The following is a 19,154-nucleotide window of genomic DNA, read 5'->3' as shown; positions in this document are numbered from 1 at the left end:
ATGATTAAGGCATAGCCGGATGAGCAAAGGCATAGGGTACGGAGTAAAATAGGTTCTTTTCCAGCCTAAAATGAAGAGGCGACTTTGTCTATCGTGACTAGTTGCTGAGAGCGAGAGCCCTCGGATTCGGTGCCGCAACGGCCCCTTGGGCAGGCCCCGATGGGAAAACATGAAAAGTCCAAAAAAAAACGCCGTTCGCCGCTCTTCCTTTAAGGCCACGTGCGTGCCGTGGGCGCCCATTCGTTTCATGAAATTTATGCGTCAATTTGGCTTGCCAAAAGACGCATCCGTCATCCCGCTACCCAGTAATAAGGCTACCGCCAAAAAAAAAAAGAAAGAAAAAACGCCGTACATATGCTGAGCCGGTAGCGCCATACCGTCCAGGGTGCACCGATCCGTGTCCGTGTCCGTGTCCGTATCCGTATCCATGTTTGTGTCGTGAGGGAAGCAAGTCGTAATGAGAGTGGGTGAGGGGGGGAGAGAGGAGGAGAGAGATAGAAAGAGAGAGAGATAGGGGGAGAGATATAGAGAGAGAGAGACAAAGAGAGAGAGAGGGAGAGAGAGGGAGAGAGAGGGAGAGAGAGAGAGAGAGAGAGAGAGAGAGTCGAAGCAGGCTGAACCGCCGTCGGGAAAGGCGTAGCGTGTTGTATGGAGCGAGCGAGCGTCGCAAAGAAAAAGAGCCGAGGGGATTTGCTGGTGTCCGGGAGAGGGACCGTTAGGCCCGGACGCTGCGAGGACGGCTGATGGAGAGGCCGCTACGCCCGGACGCTTCGAGGACGGCTGATGGAGAGGCCGCTACGCCCGGACGCTGCGAGGACGGCTGATGGAGAGGCCGTTACGCCCGGACGCTGCGAGGACGGCTGATGGAGAGGCCGCTTCGGAACCGGCTCCGGTGCGCGCTCGCCGCCGTCTCCTGCGCCGCCTCGGCCGTTCCCCTCGCCGACCGCACGACGTCGTGGTAGTTGGCCGAGGCTCGGTTCGTCGACAGCGACGGCCGCCTCTCGGCGCCCTCGGCGACCTGCTCCATGGACGAGCGGCTGTCGGTCGAGCCCGTCGAGGCGTGGTGCAGCGCCGGCTTGCTGCGCTTCTTGACGAGGTTCAGCGTCTTCTTGAACATGGCCGTCGGCGTCCTCGGCGTCCGCGCCGCCTCGTGCTCGTCCGTCTCGGCCTTGGCGGCGGCGGCGGCGGGATAGGGATCGATGGCGAGAAAGTTGGGCCGCCTCATGCCGGCGCCGGCGGGGAAGCCGCTGCTGGAGCGCGTCGGCTGCGGCATGGGCATGAGGGAGTAGGACGACGACGTCGACGACGACGAGGCCACGCGCGTCCGTCGAAAGGTCGGCTCCGTCGAGGTGCGGACGAGGCCGGCGACGGGCCGCGACGTCATGGCCGCGCCGGCTCGTCGGAGCTCGACGAGCTGGGGCCTGCCCCGGAAGACCAAGGTCACGAGCCGGGCCGTGTCCTCGGGCTCCGGCGGGGACCGGGGCGACGGCTGGCTGTCCGTGTCGAGGTCGTCAAAGTCGGACGAGTCGTCGGCCGACGACGAGGCGTCCTCCTCGGACGAGAGGTAGAGGGGGTGCGGCGCCGCGTGCGGCAGCATCGGCCGCACGTCCGAGGCCGGGTTCTTGCGCGGCAGCGTCGCCAGCAGCCGCGAGGCTCGCAGGGCGCTCTTGGCGGGCAACGCCGGCGCGAGGTGGCCGTCGTCGGCACGGGGGGCGGCGAGCGGAAACATGTCGTCGGTCGCCGGTCGACCGTGGCTGTCGAGGGTGCGGATGCTCGGGCTCGGGCTCGGGCTGCTGTCGAGGGTGCGGATGCTCGAGCTCGGGCTGCTGTCGAAGGAGCTCTGGTGTTTGAAGCTGCGAACGCGCGAGTAGCTCGAGCCGCTCAAAGGGGACGACGGTCTATAAGGCATCTCGACGGCCTGCTGGGGGGTGGGATGGAATGGACGGTGCGGAGTCGGCGTTGGTCGGTCCCACCTGGGGAGGAGACGAGGAGGACGAGACGAGGAGGACGAGACGAGGAGGACGAGTTGTGGGCGGCAGAGTAGAGTCGAGGTACGGCACGACGTGGACTCGCCGGTGGTGCTGGTGCGGCCAGTGCTGCTAGCGCGGAGGAGGTCGTGAGACAGTCGATCCGATGGCAGTCGAGTCTGATGGCAGTCGAGTCCGATGGCGAGGAGGGTGAGGGCCAAGGAGAGCGTCGGACGATGCGGTGAGGAGGCGGTGGGCGTGACGTGACGGCTCGTCGTCGGGCGTCGGCGTCGAGGACGGCGCGTGCGAGTCTGGCGTGGCGTGCTGGTCACGACGAAGGGGAGGAATTCGATGAACGAGAGGCTCCAAGGTTGAAATCCAAGGACGAGGGGTTGGAAGAGCACAGGAATGCAATCATGCTCGGCCGGAGGAGGAGGGGGGGGGGAGCTTGAAGTATGTATAGGAAGGAGCAAGGAGTGGTGTGGCGGTGGTGTGGTGGTCGGCGCTGGAATGGCCAGCCACGGCGAAAGATGGCGAGTGCAGGTACATGCAGAGTACTTATATCTACACAGTCGCAGTAGGGGGCTTCCGGTACCAGTCAAGTATACGGCGACAGCTCTCCCGCAGGGCTGTGTCGACGGGCGCCATCCGCACTGGCTACAAGATGGCGTCGACAGCTGGATACGTACAGGTACCTAGTAAGTACCTACTAGTATACAGGTGGAGGGACAGGGGAGGTACGTCGGCGGTCCCGCAGCCAATCTCTCCACTGGGCGGCTAGGCGCTAGCACTGATAGATTCGGCGCTAGGGCTCAGGCTAGGCGGTACCCATTCCCCACCAGCACGCAGGTACTCGCACGCCGCTCGTGGGCGTCGCTGTACATGGCGAAATGCACTCGCATGTAGCCGCACATGTACATGCCGGCATGTACGGAGTATCCGCACATGTATATGTACGGCAGCTGGGGCCACCACTCAGGGTCAAGACACACCAGTTACAAGTCAAGAGCAGCGGTTTCATGTACAGTGAGCGGCGCAGGAATCATGGCAAGTCGGATTGGAGTGGATGTGGGAGTAGAGGATTGATGCACAAGTACATGGAGTATGCACAAGTCATGGAGCATGGACAAGTACTTACATGTCGGCGGGAGTAGACGCACAAATACATGTAGGCGGGAGGAGATGCACAAGTACATGGAGGATGCACAAGTACTTACATGTAGGGTACATGCAAAAGTACATGTAGGCGGGAGTAGATGCACAAATACATGTAGGCTGGAGGAGATGCACAAGTACATGGAGTATGCACAAGTACATGTCGGCGGGAGTAGATGCACAAATACATATAGGCGGGAGGGGATGCACAAGTACATGGAGGCGGGGGTACATGCAAAAGTACATGTAGGCGGGGATACATGCAAAAGTACATGTACTGTCGGTGGGAGTAGATGCACAAATACACATAGGCTGGAGGAGATGCACAAGTACATGGAGTAGATGCACAACACTGTACTTGCATGAAGGCGACCGGAGCATTATTCCTTGTACGAGTGCAAGCAAGTACATGCATGCGTACTGTAGGCAAGTACACGCCTATATTACGGAGTACTCTGTGCTGCAACACTCTTACTGCCTATACTCCGTACTCTCCGTACCGTCAACACTCTTACTGCCTATACTCCGTACTCTCCGCACTGCCTATACTCTCCGTACTGTCAACACTCTCCGTACTGCCTATACTCTCCGCACCGCCAATACTCGCTGCAGCACAAGCAACCGACACCCAAAGACCTGGGAATGCCATGCGTTCTCGCCATTCGCTTCTCGCATCCTCGCCTCCGCGCCGTGTCCACGGAAGCGCGTCGGAGGGCGCTGCAGAGCTCAGCTTCCATTGACGGCCATCGAAGCGTGCGGGCAACTCCATACTGTACAGTAGGGGTTAGTGGGGGTCGAGGGGGCGAGCTACGGGGGGCTGTGGCCAATACATGGGCTGACCGGCCGTTCCATCGACAGTTTCGGCCCTCGCCTTCACTCGGCGTCCCCATGCAAGCGCGTCTAGACCAACAGAGGTGGGCGGATGGTGGTGAGCGGGTGAATGAATATTACGTCTACGTACCAGGCGTCGCAGAGTTTGGTAGATGACTTTTCCTGCCCCCTTGCTCGTACGGCGCCCCCCTGCCACCGTCCTCCACGACGACGACCACTGCCGCTCCGCTACCACTGCCGCTCCAATACCACTGTCGCTCCAATACCACTGTCGCTCCAATACCACTGCCGCTCCCCTACCACCACCCCTACCCTTACCACTGCCGCTCCAATACCACTGCCCTCCCCTACCACTGCCGCACCACCACCACTACCCCTACCCCTACCACTGCCCTCCCCTGCCACTGCCCTCCCCTGTCACTGCCCTCCCCTGTCACTGCCCTCCCCTGTCACTGCCCCCCCATCGGCGTTGGCTTTCTGTGGGCCGAAACGGGCGGGAGAGGAAAATCTTTCTCGGCATTCTTCGTCGCGGCATTCGCGACGCCCGCGTTTCGACGTCGGCCATGCGCCCGGCGTTGACCGGCACCGTCGAGGCCGTGGTCAAACGTAGTCCGAGCAGACCCGCAAGAGGCGCAACTTCTTGCCGGATGAATCTCTTCTCAACCCGCGACCGACTAGCAAACGGCTTGAAACCGAGGCTCCAGGCGGCGGAAACAAGGCCAATCTCGCGTCGTCCTGCGTCGGTGGCAGGGAGGCAGGCCAGCAGACGATCGGCGGACGAGGGACTCTGCGACGGCCGGCACCACGGCGAGAATGCAGATTCCATAGCGCCGGCGTGTCGGGTCCGCAGCGGCATGTACAGGTACGTGCGCAGGGTCGACGGCGAGTGCGGGCAGTCAGTACATGTACTTGACGAGCCGACAAGCGAGTACGTACTGAAAATAGCACAACGCGTCTCGCAGCGCTCCACGTCTGCAGGACTTGCAGGCACTTGCAGACCCTAGCGCGAGCAATACCACCTACGGAGTGCTGTAGGAGTAATTACTTGCAGCGTACGGAGTACTTGCAGGCAACGGTGCCATCCTGCCTGTGTGCCTTGCAGCACAACTACGCCTACGGTGCGTCGCTGCGCTCGAGGCTCCAATCCTGCAGCAATGCTGCTTGGGCAGAGCAACGGCGCCAACATGTACACGTACGCATGTGCGGAGTGCTTGTAGGGAGTGCTGCACGCCAGGCTCCATTTCTGCAAGCACTCGCACACCTCGCGCGAGCAATAACAGAGCAACAGTGCCATGGTGCCACCACAGCCGAGTACGCTGTGCAGTACATGTGCAGTACTTGCACCTACATGTACAACTAGCCGTGCTTGGGTGTGCTTGCTGTACCTACGTAGGTACCTGGACAGTATCATTACCGGCAGGCTCCATTTCTGCAAGCACTTGCGCTCCTAGCGCCAGCAATAATAGATGGAGTAACGGTGCCATGCCACGGTGCCACTACACGTACGCCGACTTGCATAGGTACTTGTATTGCAGTGGCTGTAGGTGATTTACTTGGTTGTGGACGGGTGACGGTGCCATGCCATGGTGCGACTACATGTGCGCCGACTTGCATACCAGTATTACAGTGGCTGTAGGTGGTTGTGGACGGGCCATGCCATGGTGCCACTACATGTACGCCGACTTGCATAGGTACTTGTGTTACAGTGGCTGTAGGTGATTTGCTTGGTTGTAGACGGGTAACGGTGCTACCAAAGGTACATGTACGCCTACTACGTCCCTAGTACTTACGTTGGTACTCATGTTGCAGTACTCCGTAGCTGTGCTGTAGGTGCGTGCGCTTGGCCGCCTGTGCTTGCACTCACCCGGCCTCTGCGCCCATGGACGGAAACGGCGACGCCGCCTTTTCCAGACGGCCGCTACAGCCCGGCGCATGAATCCATGCTCCATCCGTCGGGCACCGAATCGATCAATCGCTCCGTCGAGGAATCAATCCAACATAACTTGGCATCGCCGCTTGGCGCGAGGAAACGGAGCAAAACAGACCCCACGCGTGGTCCAGAGACGCCCGTCAATGCTCGACCCGGCACTTGCCGGCGCCGACGCATGCACTCTTGTCCAGTGACGATTGGTGAATCGGCACCTTTGCCACCCCACTAATTTTACAGCGGAGGAGCACTGTAGGTCACTGTAGGTGTGCGGCACGGCGCAGGAGTACTTACTTGTACGGCATGGCACCTGCAAGCACGTACTGTCCTTGTCAGCGTAGGCCCTGCACGCACTGATTGTCAGCGTAGGCCACCTGCAAATACGTGCTTGCCAGCGTAGGCCACCTGCAAGTACAGCACGTACGTCACCTGCAAGTGCAGCGCGTGCTTGACAGCGTAGGCCACCTGCAAGTGCTGCTTGACAGCAAAGGCCGCCTGCACGTACTGCTTGACGGCAAAGGCCATCTGCAAGCAATACTGCTCGACAGCGTAGGCCACCTGCACGTGCTGCTTGACGGCAAAGACGACCTGCAAGCATGGCGTGATCCCTCGCCGCGAGGGAGGGGGCGCCTCGATACTGGCCTGCGCATTCCGACGCGCCCGCCTACTTTGCCTCGCAGGCTCGCTCGTCCGGCTATTTAACGACCGTCGCTAACCGGTTCCCACCAACAGCCTCCTCCCTCCGCTGCGCTTCATAAATGCCGTGTGCGGCCCATCTGTCGACCGTTGATGGCGTCGAGCTAGCCATTCGAGCCTCCCGCCCGACGTCACCCTCGTCACCCTCGTCACCCTCGTCACCCTCGACCCGCCGGCGGCTGTTGAATTTTTTTTACAGCCATCCGACCCAATAGCGTGCCGGTGGTGCGTCGTTTGATCGACGACCGCCCGCTGTCGTCACCGATGCGTCGTCTCCCGCTCCCTCTCGTCGCAATGTACCCGAGTGCATGCGCGTCCTCGCCGGCACTGTGCACCCACTGTACTGTACATGTCCACGTACTTGTATGCATGCGTACGGCAAGTAGGTATGGCGGGGTGGCACAGTGTCGATTCGCTTCGTCGTAGCACAGAGTACGGATGGCCTGCAAGTACTCCGTAATACCAGCGGCACGTCCATGGCATGCCACCTCGGCGCAAGTACAGTCAGCCACTTGACAAAAGTGACGATTCAGTTTTGGTGGCGCCACTCGTACAAACTGAATCGACATTTTTGTCACCCCGCCGTGCCGTGCTTGGCTGTACTTGCATGTCGTGCGGCTCGTCAAGAGTAATTAACAGCGCGTCCACCACCCTGGTCCTGGCACACCCGTGCACTACTTGCACCCGTGGTATTACCTGTCGCGTCTCGTATTGATCCCATCTGCCCGTCTCCTTGCCGCTTGCTCTCGAGCATTCCAGCATTGATCCGCTCCGCACCGAGTGCGCGAGCACCCGTTTGCCTGTGCAGGTACATTTGCGCGTAGCATCGCTGGGGTGCCTGCGCGGCGCCTACAGCGCTGCCATAGGTGCCATGGCTGCGAACCACAGTACCTACAGTGGTACGGAGTAGTGAGTACTGGGCACCTACAGTAAGTGATGTACTCTGCACGCCAGTGCTCCGTGCCCATACTTGTTTGTACGACTGCTTAGGCGCACTGTGCCCGGCAGCGTGCGGCGCCATGAATGCAACGTGTACCCGCCCACGACTGCGGATGCAGAGTACCGTGTGAGTGCCGTGCGCTGCACTGTACCTCTGCGAGATGCCTCGTCTGGCGGTGCCCGTCGTGCCATCACCGCTACCGCTAGCGTCCGCCCGTCTTCTTCATGCGCTACCGATGCGCTAAAACACCATGCCAGGCCGTTCCCCGCACGCCGCCGATCCAGCCACGCCGTCCCCTGTCGAGCCCCGGCGCCGATGCCGTCCCGACGTGCGGCACGCCGGGCACCTACGGCACTCGCTCCCGCTCCTGCGTGTCATGACGTTGGCACACGCATGTGCACCTACATGCTGGGCTTGTCATTGCTTTGAATCACTTCTCATGAGGCCTGTCGGTGCTCCGCTCGCGTGACAAGTGTGTACCCCGACGACGGTGTAATGTGCAGCCTGTGCTTGTGTTTGTTGGCTCCGCGGAGGATGCGGCTGCAAGTCCTCAGAGTGTAGGCGGTACCTGGAGACACACCACTCTCGCCACGATACGCGCCGTACCGAGTACATCCCTGCACGCCCGCACACGGCCGCACTCCGGCGGCTTGACGCTCCCATTACTCGCACCTCAACATGGACGTCGCCGGCACCGCCAGGCCAAACTCGCACCGCCAGCCCCTACCTTGGACCCGGCCGATGACGTGACGGAGGACGCGGTGCCATGGTCGCTGCTCCCGACAGTGCTGCCGGCGCAAGCACCGAGCTGTCACGGCAGGAACGCGTACCTACATGTATTACTCGCTGGGAGCACGGAGTACGGAGTACTTACTGTAGTTATTGAACACCTTGACAAGGTCACGTGCGTTGAAATATGGCGGTGAGCGAGTGAGTGCGTGTGCGAATACGAAAGCAAATGCCTGCAATGCGACTACGGAGTACTCCGTAAAACACGAGCAATATTCTACTGTACAGCACAATGGCCGATCGACATCCCGGCAAGGACTGGTCGACAGCGAGTAACTGGCAAAATAAAAAAAAATGTTCATGGCTGCTGCCGACAAAGGCGGGTCTAGAGGCCATTCGGGACTCGAGCGGGCCGACCGCGTCTCCACCGCGGCCGGGTCTTAAAGGCCGGCATCGCCAGCGCTCGAGTCATGGCCGTCCATTCACGAGCATCTGGATCGAGGGCACAGGCAAGTGGTGCGGCCATGCTTGTCTGTGCTTGTGCTTCACGGTACGACCGTACACGCATCCGTACCGCGTGCGCATCCCTCCGTCCCCAGCGATACGCAATGGGTTGGCCGCGTGTACGTGCAACACGGAGAAGGCGTGCATGCGATTGGAAACTCTCTCAAGCAATGGGCTCCCTCAGTAACGCTTGTAGAATGTGCGCTTACGTGCATATCCGTGTCCCTCAAGCGCCTACGTACGGCGCACATTGCATAGGCAAACCTCGCCCGCCCTCCATCCCCTCGTTCAATAGGCCGTCAGGCGCCGGATGGACTAGATGCACAAGGGCTCGGATTAGCATTAGTCCGAGCAGACCCGCGAGAGGCGCAACTTCTTGCCAGAGGCCGGCCACTGTATCCCAGTAGGAAAAACACCATGTCCAAGCAGGCCTACAGTAGAAAAGGCGACCACGGCCGGAATCTCTTTTGTAGAAATCGAGGCTATTTCATTCGTTGAGACGCATGCTCCTATTGAACAAAGCAACGTATAATAGTGCGCTTACTGCATATGCATGTCACTCGGGTGCATGCGTGCGGCGCGGGCAAACTCTCGCTCCGGCAATGGGCCGTATGCAACCGTTGCGCTTACGTGCATGTACGTGTCGCGCAAGTGCATACGCCTGCGCAAGTGCATACGCCTACGCTTACGTGCATACCCAAGCACCAGGCCCCGTCAGATGCAAGATGGGTATAACAATTGCGCTTACGTGCATGTACATACTTGCCGCCATGCTCAGTAGCACCAGCATACCGTATACATTCCCCTTTGCCTACCTGCTCATGGATATGCAAATGTTCCATCTCTGCAAGACAGTACTCCTGCTGGCAGTACGTTCCACTCCTCGACGGCACTTTAGGCGCCGTATAGGTGTGCTTGTAATTGCAAGCATGTGCTTGCTCACGGTACTTGCTCACGATGCCCAAGATTAATTAATACGACGGATTGCGGAGTATTGATTGATACGACAAGTACAGAGTACAGAGTACTTTGATACAAGTACAGAGTGATTGATACAAGTACAGAGTACGGAGCATGATTGATACGACAAGTACAGAGTACGGAGTATTAATTGATACGACAGAAAACGGAGTATTGATTGATATAAGTACCGAGTACGGAGCCAAGTACAGAGAACGGAGAATTATTTTATACGACAAGTACCGAGTACAAAGTACGCAGTATTAATTGATGCAAGTACCGAGTACGGAGACAAGTACCGAGTACGGAGACAAGTACAGAGTACGAGACAAGTACAGAGAACAGAATTATTTCATACGACAAGTACCGAGTACAAAGTACGCAGTATTAATTGATACAAGTACAGAGTACGGAGATCGATTGATATGAAAAGTACAGAGTACAAAGCACGCAGTTTGATACAAGTACGGAGTAATACCTTGCATGCATTCTTGTACAGTACATGCACAGACATGCACCTACATGCACAGTCTAATACTTCCGTTTGATACACAAAGTACAGCACAGTGTAGCACTTGCGTTCAATACACAGTACAGTGTAATACTTCCGTTCAATACACAGTACAGTGCAATACTTCCGTTGAACACACAAAGTACAGCACAGTGTAATACTTCCGTTCCATACACAGTACAGTGTCATACTTCCGTTCAATACAACAAGTACAGCACAGTGCAATACTTCCGTTTAATACACAAAGCACAGCACAGTGTAATACCTTGCATTCTTGTACAGTACAGCACAGTCTAATACTTCCGTTCAATACAACAAGTACAGCACAGTGACGTTCAATACACAAAGTACAGTACAGTGCTCTACTGTCAAGTACATGTACTTGTACATCCACCACATGCCCATGTCCTTGTACTCCGTACAACTTCATGCTTCGCTTGGTGACATCGTGTCGCGAACGTGCCCCATCACACCGAGAGAAGTCTTCACCGCTTCGACTCTGCTTCCCATCATGCATAGCAGCTATTGTATTGTCCCCATCTCCATCCTCCTCCGTCACAATGCGCACATGGGTGTGGCCAACACGGTAGCCCACACTTTACACGTTGTCCTCGGCGCCCAACGTCGTGATGCAAACTGCGCCCCCGTTTCACAATGGACGACGTAGCAGCGGCAAACCTCCCTCCCTCCTCCTCCTCCTCCTCCTCCTCCTCCTCCATCTCATGTCACGCCTCGCCAGTTCTCACTTGTCCCATCTGCCCTGCCTCGGCATGCGCGTCGGCCAAGTGGAAAGGCGGGAGGCGGGAGGCGGGAGGCGGAAGTAGAAACTCCCTCGCGTTTCGTGGCCGCCGCGTGCTCCGAGAGTGCGGGCACGGACGAGGAGAGTCGTCGACATGTCGCACCACCATGTCTCGTTTCGCCTGCATTCCTGCCCGCGACCGAGGCATCCGCATCCATGTGCGGCACGCCGACCTTTGTGCCGATGCGTCTCACCACGCGCCACCTTGGCCGGCAAGGCTCTCCGGTCCGCCGCCTGCCCGCGACCGAGGCATCCACGTGCGGCACGCCGACCTTTGTGCCCCGGTCGCGCCGCCGCTGCGTCACGACGCGCCGCCTTCGTTTCGACGTCGAGACGATGAAACCGCCCGGCGTTGCCGTGAAAGCATCCACGAATCACCTCGCTCCTCCGCCGCCTCAAAAGAACCCACCGCCGTGGGCGTCGTCTTCTGCCATCTCGGGCGTGTCCCACTGCGGTTGCCGTCCCGGCATGCGGCTGGCCGGCTGTTGCGGCCGCGCGTTTCCCCTCGCGGGCGGCGGAAATCTCCTCGGTGGCGGCTTCATCAGCTGGAACGTTGCGGCATTCGAGCCATCCTCGTCGCCCTCGCCAGACACGGTGAAGAAGCCGTTCGCTCCGTTGCCAATCATGACGCTCCGGCGGGTGCCGCTGCTGTTCCACCCCTGCCCGGCAACGTCTGCCGCGAGCCCGTAGCTGCTGGCCGGCCGGTGAGCGGTGAGGCCTTCCTGCACGGCGGCGACGGAATCGACGCGCGAAAAGTTCCACCGGTCGTTCTCGTTCTGCTTGGTGAAGATCTCGAGCGTCTGCTTCGGCGGCGGCGCGCCTGCCTCGGCCGCGTACGGGTTGTTCGAGCTGAACCGGTTCGGTCGTCCGATCGGCAGCAGCGGCTTGAACGACGGAGACATGGGCGTCATCGGCACCGTCGACGCCGCCGAGATGCGAATCGACGGGGCCTCGCCGTGGGTTGCGCGGAAGCCTTGGCCGCCGGCAAACGGCGCGCCGGGCGCCGGCAGGCCCGAGAGCTTCTCGGGAAACTTGTCGTCGAGCACAAACAGCCGGCGCAGCTTGGGGAGGCCGCCCGACATGACGCACGAGGCCAGGTACGAATAGTAGCCGGGCGTGACGTACGGCCCGGCTTCCGCCGTAGACGATATCTCGAAGCGCAAAGTGCGGAGGCGCCTCGACGACAGCAACGGCGCATTCTCATCCTGCGGAAAGGCGACCGACACCTTGGCTTGAAAGGCAAGCGTCCGCAGGGCCGGCGCGAGCGCGAGTATCTCCTGCAGCCGCCACGTCTGGACGCCCGTGTCCTTGAGGATGAGCACGCGGAGCGTGGCCTTGGTCTGCTCCCAGGCGCAGTACTTGGTCAGGCCGGCAATCGTCATCCTCGGCGTGTCCTTGAGCACGAGCTCCTCGAGCGCCGGCAGGGGCGGGCGGCCGTCGGCCGAGACCATGACCTCGTCCGAAAAGCTGCGCGTCTCCGTCACCTTGAGGGCCCGCAGGCGGACGAGGGATCCCAGGACGTTTCGGAGGATCATGGGGTCGACCTCGAGACGGTCGAGCTCCAGCACCTCGAGCTCCGGCCACACGTTTGGCAGGACGAGGTCGGCAAAGCTTCGCTCGGATCCCTTGACGTACGTCATCTTCCGCAGCTTCGGGCAGCGCGCCTGCACCTCGAGCCTCAGCGTGGCGTAGTTTGGCTCGTCGGAGAACATGCCCTCCGGGAGGTCTATGTACTTGAGGTTGGGCAGGACGGCGATGGTCTGCGCCAGCTCGACGTGGCAGGACTCGCGAAGCATCCAGGGCGTCTTGAGGAACTGGACGAGCTTTCCTATCCGCGTCGGGTCGTCGCGGACGGTCCGACGAAAGAGCCTCAGCCTCGCCAGCGCCGGGTCCTCGGGGATGCCGTTGTAGTCGAAGCGCTTCGTCTTCTTGCGCTTCTCCGCCAGCACGGCCTCGAGCTTGCAGTAATGCACAGGGTCGATGCGGATGCTGTAGTACCTGGAGACGGGGAGGGGTCGGGTCAGCTCTCTCACGGTACGACACGGCGGCATGGGCGTGGGTTCGACATGATGGACCCCGGCGAGGGTGCCACGTACATGACGGTTATTCCGCTCGCGCGCCAGGTTCGGTTGACCTGGACGCAGTGGGAAAGATCCCTCAGGTCGCAGAGCATGCATCCTGTGTCGCTGGCGGCGTCCTCGCACGTCTCGTACGACTCGTCGCGCGTGTGCGGGCAAACGAAGGCGAAGATGCGCTGAAGTATCGTATGGGGGAGCTTTGCCAGAACATGGGCCGAGGCCATGGTAGGGCGGTAATACAGCGCTTGGCTGTTGGGGGCCGAGCGACTCGAGGACGGCTCGTCATTCTTGCCCTTTTTCCTGAACGGAAGTCTGAGCTTGGGCATGGCTGCCGCCGTCACGGTCGAAGACGGGCAAAGGAGGGTCGAAGAACTAAAAGCAGCGGCGTCTGTGCTGAATATGCTCGGATGGGACGTGATGGCCTGCAGTCCAGATGATGCCGGGGTCGTTGTCGGCAACGTGAGGACGGTGCTGGAGAAGAGGAGGAGGAGGAGGAGGAGGAGGAGGAGGAGGAGGAGGAGGAGGAGGAGGAGGAGGAGGAGGAGCAGCAGCAGCAGGAGGGGGAGGAGGAGGAGGAGCAGCAGCAGCAGCAGCAGCAGCAGCAGGAGGAGAATGGGAGTGAGAGTTTATGAATATGAGGGCAAATAGGAGACAAAGGTGCGAGAGAAGCGTCAGGTGAGCAGTGCAGAGAGGCCGAGTATGGTTGGAAACAAAGAACCGGGGTGGCGGGCGAGCGAAATGCCACTCGGATGTGGCCAAGCACGTCGAACGAGTGCAATGTCCAGACCGCCGGGGCAACAATGTCGAATCCCTAATGGAACAGGCTCCGATAGATGGCAACTCCCGTCGCCAGCCAGCCGGCCAGCGGTGCGGTGCTGTTCGAGTCCACGGCAACCGACAGGCTCGGAGCCGCTGCGTCTGGCGTCGTCTCCTGCTCGCGGGGAACCCAATCAGCGAGGCTCCAAACGCAGTCCTTGCTCGATGGAGGGGGGTCCGAGGCTCCAAACGCAGTCCTTTCTCGATCGAGGGGGGGCGAGGCTCCAAACGCAGTCCTTTCTCGATCGAGGGGGGGGCGAGGCCGAGCCGGTATTGGAAAGGAGAGAGGCCCTGTGGTCTTTGATGCTGCGTCCCCAGCGCCGATCGGGGAGACGAGCCCCTCTGTCTCTGTTGTATTGAAGCAGGCAAAGTTGGGATGAGGTTCCAGGAATGTGGGGATGATCGATCGTGCCAAAAGGAAGCTGCCACAACTGTCACTGCCAGGTACGAGGGAACCATTAATAATACGGCCACGTACTTGAACAGTACATGTACAACAGGCATGTATGTACTGAGTTCGGAGTACTGCACAAGTACCGTACAAGTACTGTACATGTACTGTACACGTTCCTGTCAGGTGAGTTGACGTTCTTGCCATGGTGCTACAGTTACCTGACAAAATTGACGATTCAGTCTTGGTAGCGCTACTCCTACAAATTGAGTCGACATTTTTGCCACCCCACTGTAGCCCTGTGCTTGTACGTCAGTCCCTGTACGGAGTAGGGAGCACTAACACTGTACTGTAGTTTACAGTACATGGGCACTATATTACAGTGCATGCGCTCCGTAACGTTCTTAGGTACTTTCACGCACAGTTACCAGAGAGCAGAGTGCCTAACAAGTAGAAAGTACATGTACTTATACCTACCTACCTAGTACTTACCCTACCTAGTACTTACCTTGGTACTGCAAGTACAGTAGTTGTAAAGGCACTCTGTACGGATAGGATAGTGCTAGGCGAATTATTGGGCACTATCGGACAACCTACCTAATCCTGATACATACCTACTAGTACCTAGTACCTAGTACTTACAGTGTCCTCCCTAGTACTTACAGTGTCCTCCCCACCAGTCTCGCAGCCTCGTCATGTTGCATCATGATATCGTACATGTCTCTCCGCCGTCTGCCAACGACTGCCGCCTCAGGTTTCTCGTGCACATCGATGAAATGGCAGGCGCCTGCGACGTCGGCCGTGTCACGCATCGGCCTGTCACTGATCGGCCTGCCACTGATCGGTCTGCCGCTGACAGGCCTGCCACTGAGAGCCCTGCCACTGAGAGCCCTGCCACTGAGGCCTGCCACTGATCGCCCTGACCAAAGCCTTCACCCGATGCACCGGTCGAGGGTCCAAAAGTCTTGATTCAGTATGCTTCTCCATCTGCGGTACATACACTCCGGCTCGAGAGCGAACCCGTCCCATCGGTTGCGCTGTACATGCGGCGGCGTGCGGGACAGAAAGGCAGAGAGAGACCGGTGGCGGCACGGCCTCCTCCGATACCGTCACCGTCATGGTCCAGCGTCCCGTCCTGCCGGGCTCGGCCGGCGTGGCTCCCGGCTGTTCCTCAGGCCGTGCAATCGTCTCCCATTTATTAACGCACTCCGGCGCGTACGTGCAACGTGCAACAAGCGTCTCCAACGACCCCTCGTGACCATGCCAAAAGATACAGCCCCATCGCTCGCGGCGACGCCCCCATGAACCGTCGCAACTCCTGACCAGATTCGCGCGCGTACACCGACAAGATCTCGCAAGGTAGCATTCGTCGTGATTAGTACAGAGTAGGCCGTCAACCTTTTGACGGCGCTCGTTGGCAGGCTCCACGGCGCGCCGGGGTCGGGGCGTGGCGGGCGGTGACTCCGCGGCGGGCTGCGTCGGCAACCCGTCGCGGGCTCGGCTCGGCACGGCGCGGCGCTTAGGCCTTGCGGGATCGCGTCGTCGTGCCGTTCACCTTGGCGCCCGTCGTCGAGGCCGTCTTGCCGTTGGCGCCGGCGCCGGGGCTGGCGTTGACGTGCGCCTGGAGGTGCAGGGGGTCGGGCAGCGGCGCCTGGCTCATGCGCCGCAGCGACTTGCGCGTCGTGTGCGACTTGCCCTTCTTGTACGTGGCGAGGTAAAAGGAGATGAAGAGGACGAGGTAGGAGCTGATGATGGCGATGCCCGAGAAGGCGGCAAACTCCTCGCCGGCGCAGGTGCCGGCGTTGGGCAGCCACTGGAAGTAGGTCGAGGTGAAGTAGGTGTACGAGGCAAAGTAGACGAAGCCTGCCGAGGGCGACGCCGCCGTTAGCATTCGTGCATGACGCACGCCGTGGACGCGCCGGCGGAGCGGGACCGACGTACCGAGATCGATGATGAACTGGACAATCTGAAGACGCGTGACCCATTCCTTCCACCAAATCTTGATTCCGCGCGCGCTCTGGAAGTAGTACCAGTACATGACGACGTGCACCGTGAGGTTCAGCGTGATGACGACCCACGAGACGGCCGTGGAGCCGATGAGCTGCGTGTAGCAGAGGAGGGCGGTGGCGCCATGGTGGTAGCAGTGCAGGAAGGCTGGCTCGACGTTAGCAAACGGCCGCGCCCCCCCCGTCACGGCGTCAAGACTGACTCAGAGGCTTCTTCTTGAGGAAGAGGAAGACGGTGTCGAGAAGCTCGAGGTACTTGGTGAGGTAATTAAGCTGGCGCCAGGTCAGCTCGGTCCATGACCATGATTTTGTCTTTCTCGGGACACGTCAAGCGTCGGCGGCGGCGGGCGACGTACGTAATACAGAATGACCAGCGGTTGGGTCCAGCCGCCATCGTGGTCGCAGATGGCGTAGAAGATGCCGTGGCGAACGACGGTCGGCAGCAGCTGCTCGATGAAGAGGGCGAGCAGGATTCCGCTGATGGCGGTGAGGTAAAAGTTGTGGATGAGGAAGAGCGTCTTGAGCTTGAACGGCTCGCGGTTGCGCATCAGCTCCCGGCCGCCGAGGATGACGACGTAGTAGACGACGATGAAGAGGGCGCTCGACTTGAGCGTCGACAGCGGCGTCTCGAACGGCACAAACTTGAACTCGGACGTCGGGTAGCCGAGGGCGAGGGTCCAGGCCTTGTCGAAGATGGGCCAGAGGTGTATGCCAAAGGGACGGTCGAGCGTCGGCAGCGGCAGCTGCTCGTAAAAGGTCGAGGGAGCCGACGACATGATGGCGGCGAGCGAGGCGATGCCGGACGGATGCGGGACGAGGGGCGAGGGGCAAGGGGCGGAGAGGAGGAGGGAGGGAGGGTCGCGTCGTGCCCGAGTATGTCGCTCGTCGTCAAAGGGCGCCCGCGGACGGGATTAAGCTTTTCCTCCCAGCGTTTCAAAGAGGCTTCGTGGAGGCTTCAGGCGACACGCAGTCCGGCAGGCAAGGGCGGGCGCGCGCGACGAGGAAAACGTCCCGACTCCGGATCAAAGAATGACGAGAAAGGAAGAGCGGGCGCGGAAAGGGCGAGTCTGTCGGAGCCGAACACCCGAGCAATGGCACGGCGGAAATGTGGATGAAGAGAAGGTGACGAAGTCGACGGGGATACGGGGGATAAAAACTTGGGATGGGACCTCGCCGTCTGCGTCGGCCTATCGGTTGGCCCGTGAGAGGTCGCGTCAAAAAGGGGAAATTTAGCTGCACCGCTCTTTTCCAGTCCGGCTTGGGCTGGCCGGCATGTGATTCGCTGGCACAGGCAGGGCGGAGGGCCTCGCCAGCCAATGGGGGATGCCGTCGCCGAGGCTCGATGGCCGATCACGTGACCGAATCGGTTATGCGACCCTTTACCCGCCCTGGACGCACATTGTCCGGGGGTACTTGCAAGTACATGGGGCGAAGTACGTCGTCCGTACCTTTTTTCCGTCTTGCGTACCCTGCTGCGGCAGTCAGGTACTTGTACTTGCAAGCAATACTCTGTACCATGTGCTGTACGGTACAGGTACAAGTACAAGTAGGTGTGCTTACTTTGAGGTACTTGCTTGTACATGACTGACGACCGACATCTTGTAGCTTTGGACGGACCAAGTACAAAAATACATGCAAGTACTTGAGTACTTGAGTACTTGAGTAAGTAAGCATCAGCATTCCGGACTGGAATTCAGAAACCTCGAGTATTGTCCGTACGTTCCATGACAATCTCCGGTCCCAGCTTTTGAATTGTCGACCTCGGCCTTTTGTGATGGGCGCATCTATACTACTCCTACTGTACTTGCACATGTGCGGTACGGTAATTGCTGGATTCGTGCTCGTATTGCTCGTGACTTATGTAGTCGTATTGCGAGTCAGCTGTGCTCGAAAGCCAGGCCAAACGGAGTAGAGGTACTGGATGTGACTGCAATTTCCGTGTCCTTTCGGAGTGCTTCCGAGCAAGCGAGCAGGTTGAGACTGGCCATCAGTCCATCAGCTTCGATCCGTAAGTAAGTACACCTACATGTACGTTGTACTCGCAGTAAAAGCCCTTGTTCTGCGTCCGTCATGTATGTGCACCCTTGCAAGTACTTGGGGGAATGCCACACCGAGGCACATAAGGGTACCGAGGGTGAAATGCAATCCTTTGGTACCGAGTATGGCCGGTGATGTTGAAGTCGGCCTGTGCTTGGTTCGCTCATGGGGTGCCTTCTTGCCTTTCGCCGCACCTGGTCGTCGTTGCTCCAATATTCACCTCAACAAGCGGTGGTCTCAACCATTAGCACATCTACCGGGAACGGCCCCATAGGAGCCCTCCACCCACCTCATCACTTGTTCCTCCTCCCCCATGGTACCCCAAGTAAGCGTACCTGGGTTATACTGATTCAGGGTGCACTGGGGATTCGTCGGGTTGAACAAGGTAATTCGTCTTGCGAGAAGTCTGCGCTTGTCCTCTCGTTGGATACGACAAGCTGTCATCCTTGTTCATATTTTCCACGTCATCTGCACATGCAGTTTCGGAACATTCAAGTTCCGACGCCGCAAACGCTCAGCGCGCAACATAGTGTGTACTGTACTGTACTGATGCAAGTTGTTGCATGTACTTGTACAAAGGTCGGCCGGCAGGTTGCGACCAATCTCCCGCTACACAAGTGTAACAGCAAGTGCGGAGTAATTACCACCTGCTGTACATGTACGTAGGTGTACTTGCAGTACAGTGCAATATTCTCTCTAGCCACTCGCTCTGGCGATTTCAATTCCCTTCCGCGGTACATGTACATGTAATAACATCGGTTCGTACTTGTTAGCCTCGTGCTCACATGTATGTATACTTCTGTACAT

The 19,154-nt window shown here is 59.2% G+C and overlaps 3 protein-coding genes and 1 pseudogene across 3 annotated transcripts; all 4 read right to left on the bottom strand.

Annotated features, from left to right (window-relative positions):
- Positions 1-835: 835 nt before the first annotated feature.
- Positions 836-2,278, bottom strand: DCS_05765 (annotated as a pseudogene).
- A 9,136-nt stretch (positions 2,279-11,414) lies between these two features.
- Positions 11,415-13,070, bottom strand: DCS_05764 (uncharacterized protein; the record flags this gene model as incomplete). Its single annotated transcript, XM_040803066.1, has 1 exon — positions 11,415-13,070. One exon carries the CDS (start codon positions 13,068-13,070, stop codon positions 11,415-11,417), a length of 1,656 nt encoding a protein of 551 aa, XP_040658099.1.
- A 399-nt stretch (positions 13,071-13,469) lies between these two features.
- On the bottom strand, positions 13,470-14,372 carry DCS_05763 (uncharacterized protein; the record flags this gene model as incomplete). Its single annotated transcript, XM_040803065.1, has 1 exon — positions 13,470-14,372. One exon carries the CDS (start codon positions 14,370-14,372, stop codon positions 13,470-13,472), a length of 903 nt encoding a protein of 300 aa, XP_040658098.1.
- Positions 14,373-15,823: 1,451 nt separating this feature from the next.
- On the bottom strand, positions 15,824-17,086 carry DCS_05762 (elongation of fatty acids protein 3; the record flags this gene model as incomplete). The annotated part of the gene is made up of 4 exons (XM_040803064.1): positions 15,824-16,167; positions 16,246-16,458; positions 16,514-16,583; positions 16,667-17,086. The coding sequence occupies 4 exons, from the start codon at positions 17,084-17,086 to the stop codon at positions 15,824-15,826; spliced, it is 1,047 nt and encodes a 348-aa protein (XP_040658097.1).
- Between the last annotated feature and the right edge of the window lie 2,068 nt (positions 17,087-19,154).

This window comes from Drechmeria coniospora, chromosome 02 (genome assembly GCF_001625195.1).
Source record: "Drechmeria coniospora strain ARSEF 6962 chromosome 02, whole genome shotgun sequence".
NCBI lineage: Eukaryota > Fungi > Ascomycota > Sordariomycetes > Hypocreales > Ophiocordycipitaceae > Drechmeria > Drechmeria coniospora.
This window is presented reverse-complemented; position numbering and strand designations above follow the sequence as displayed.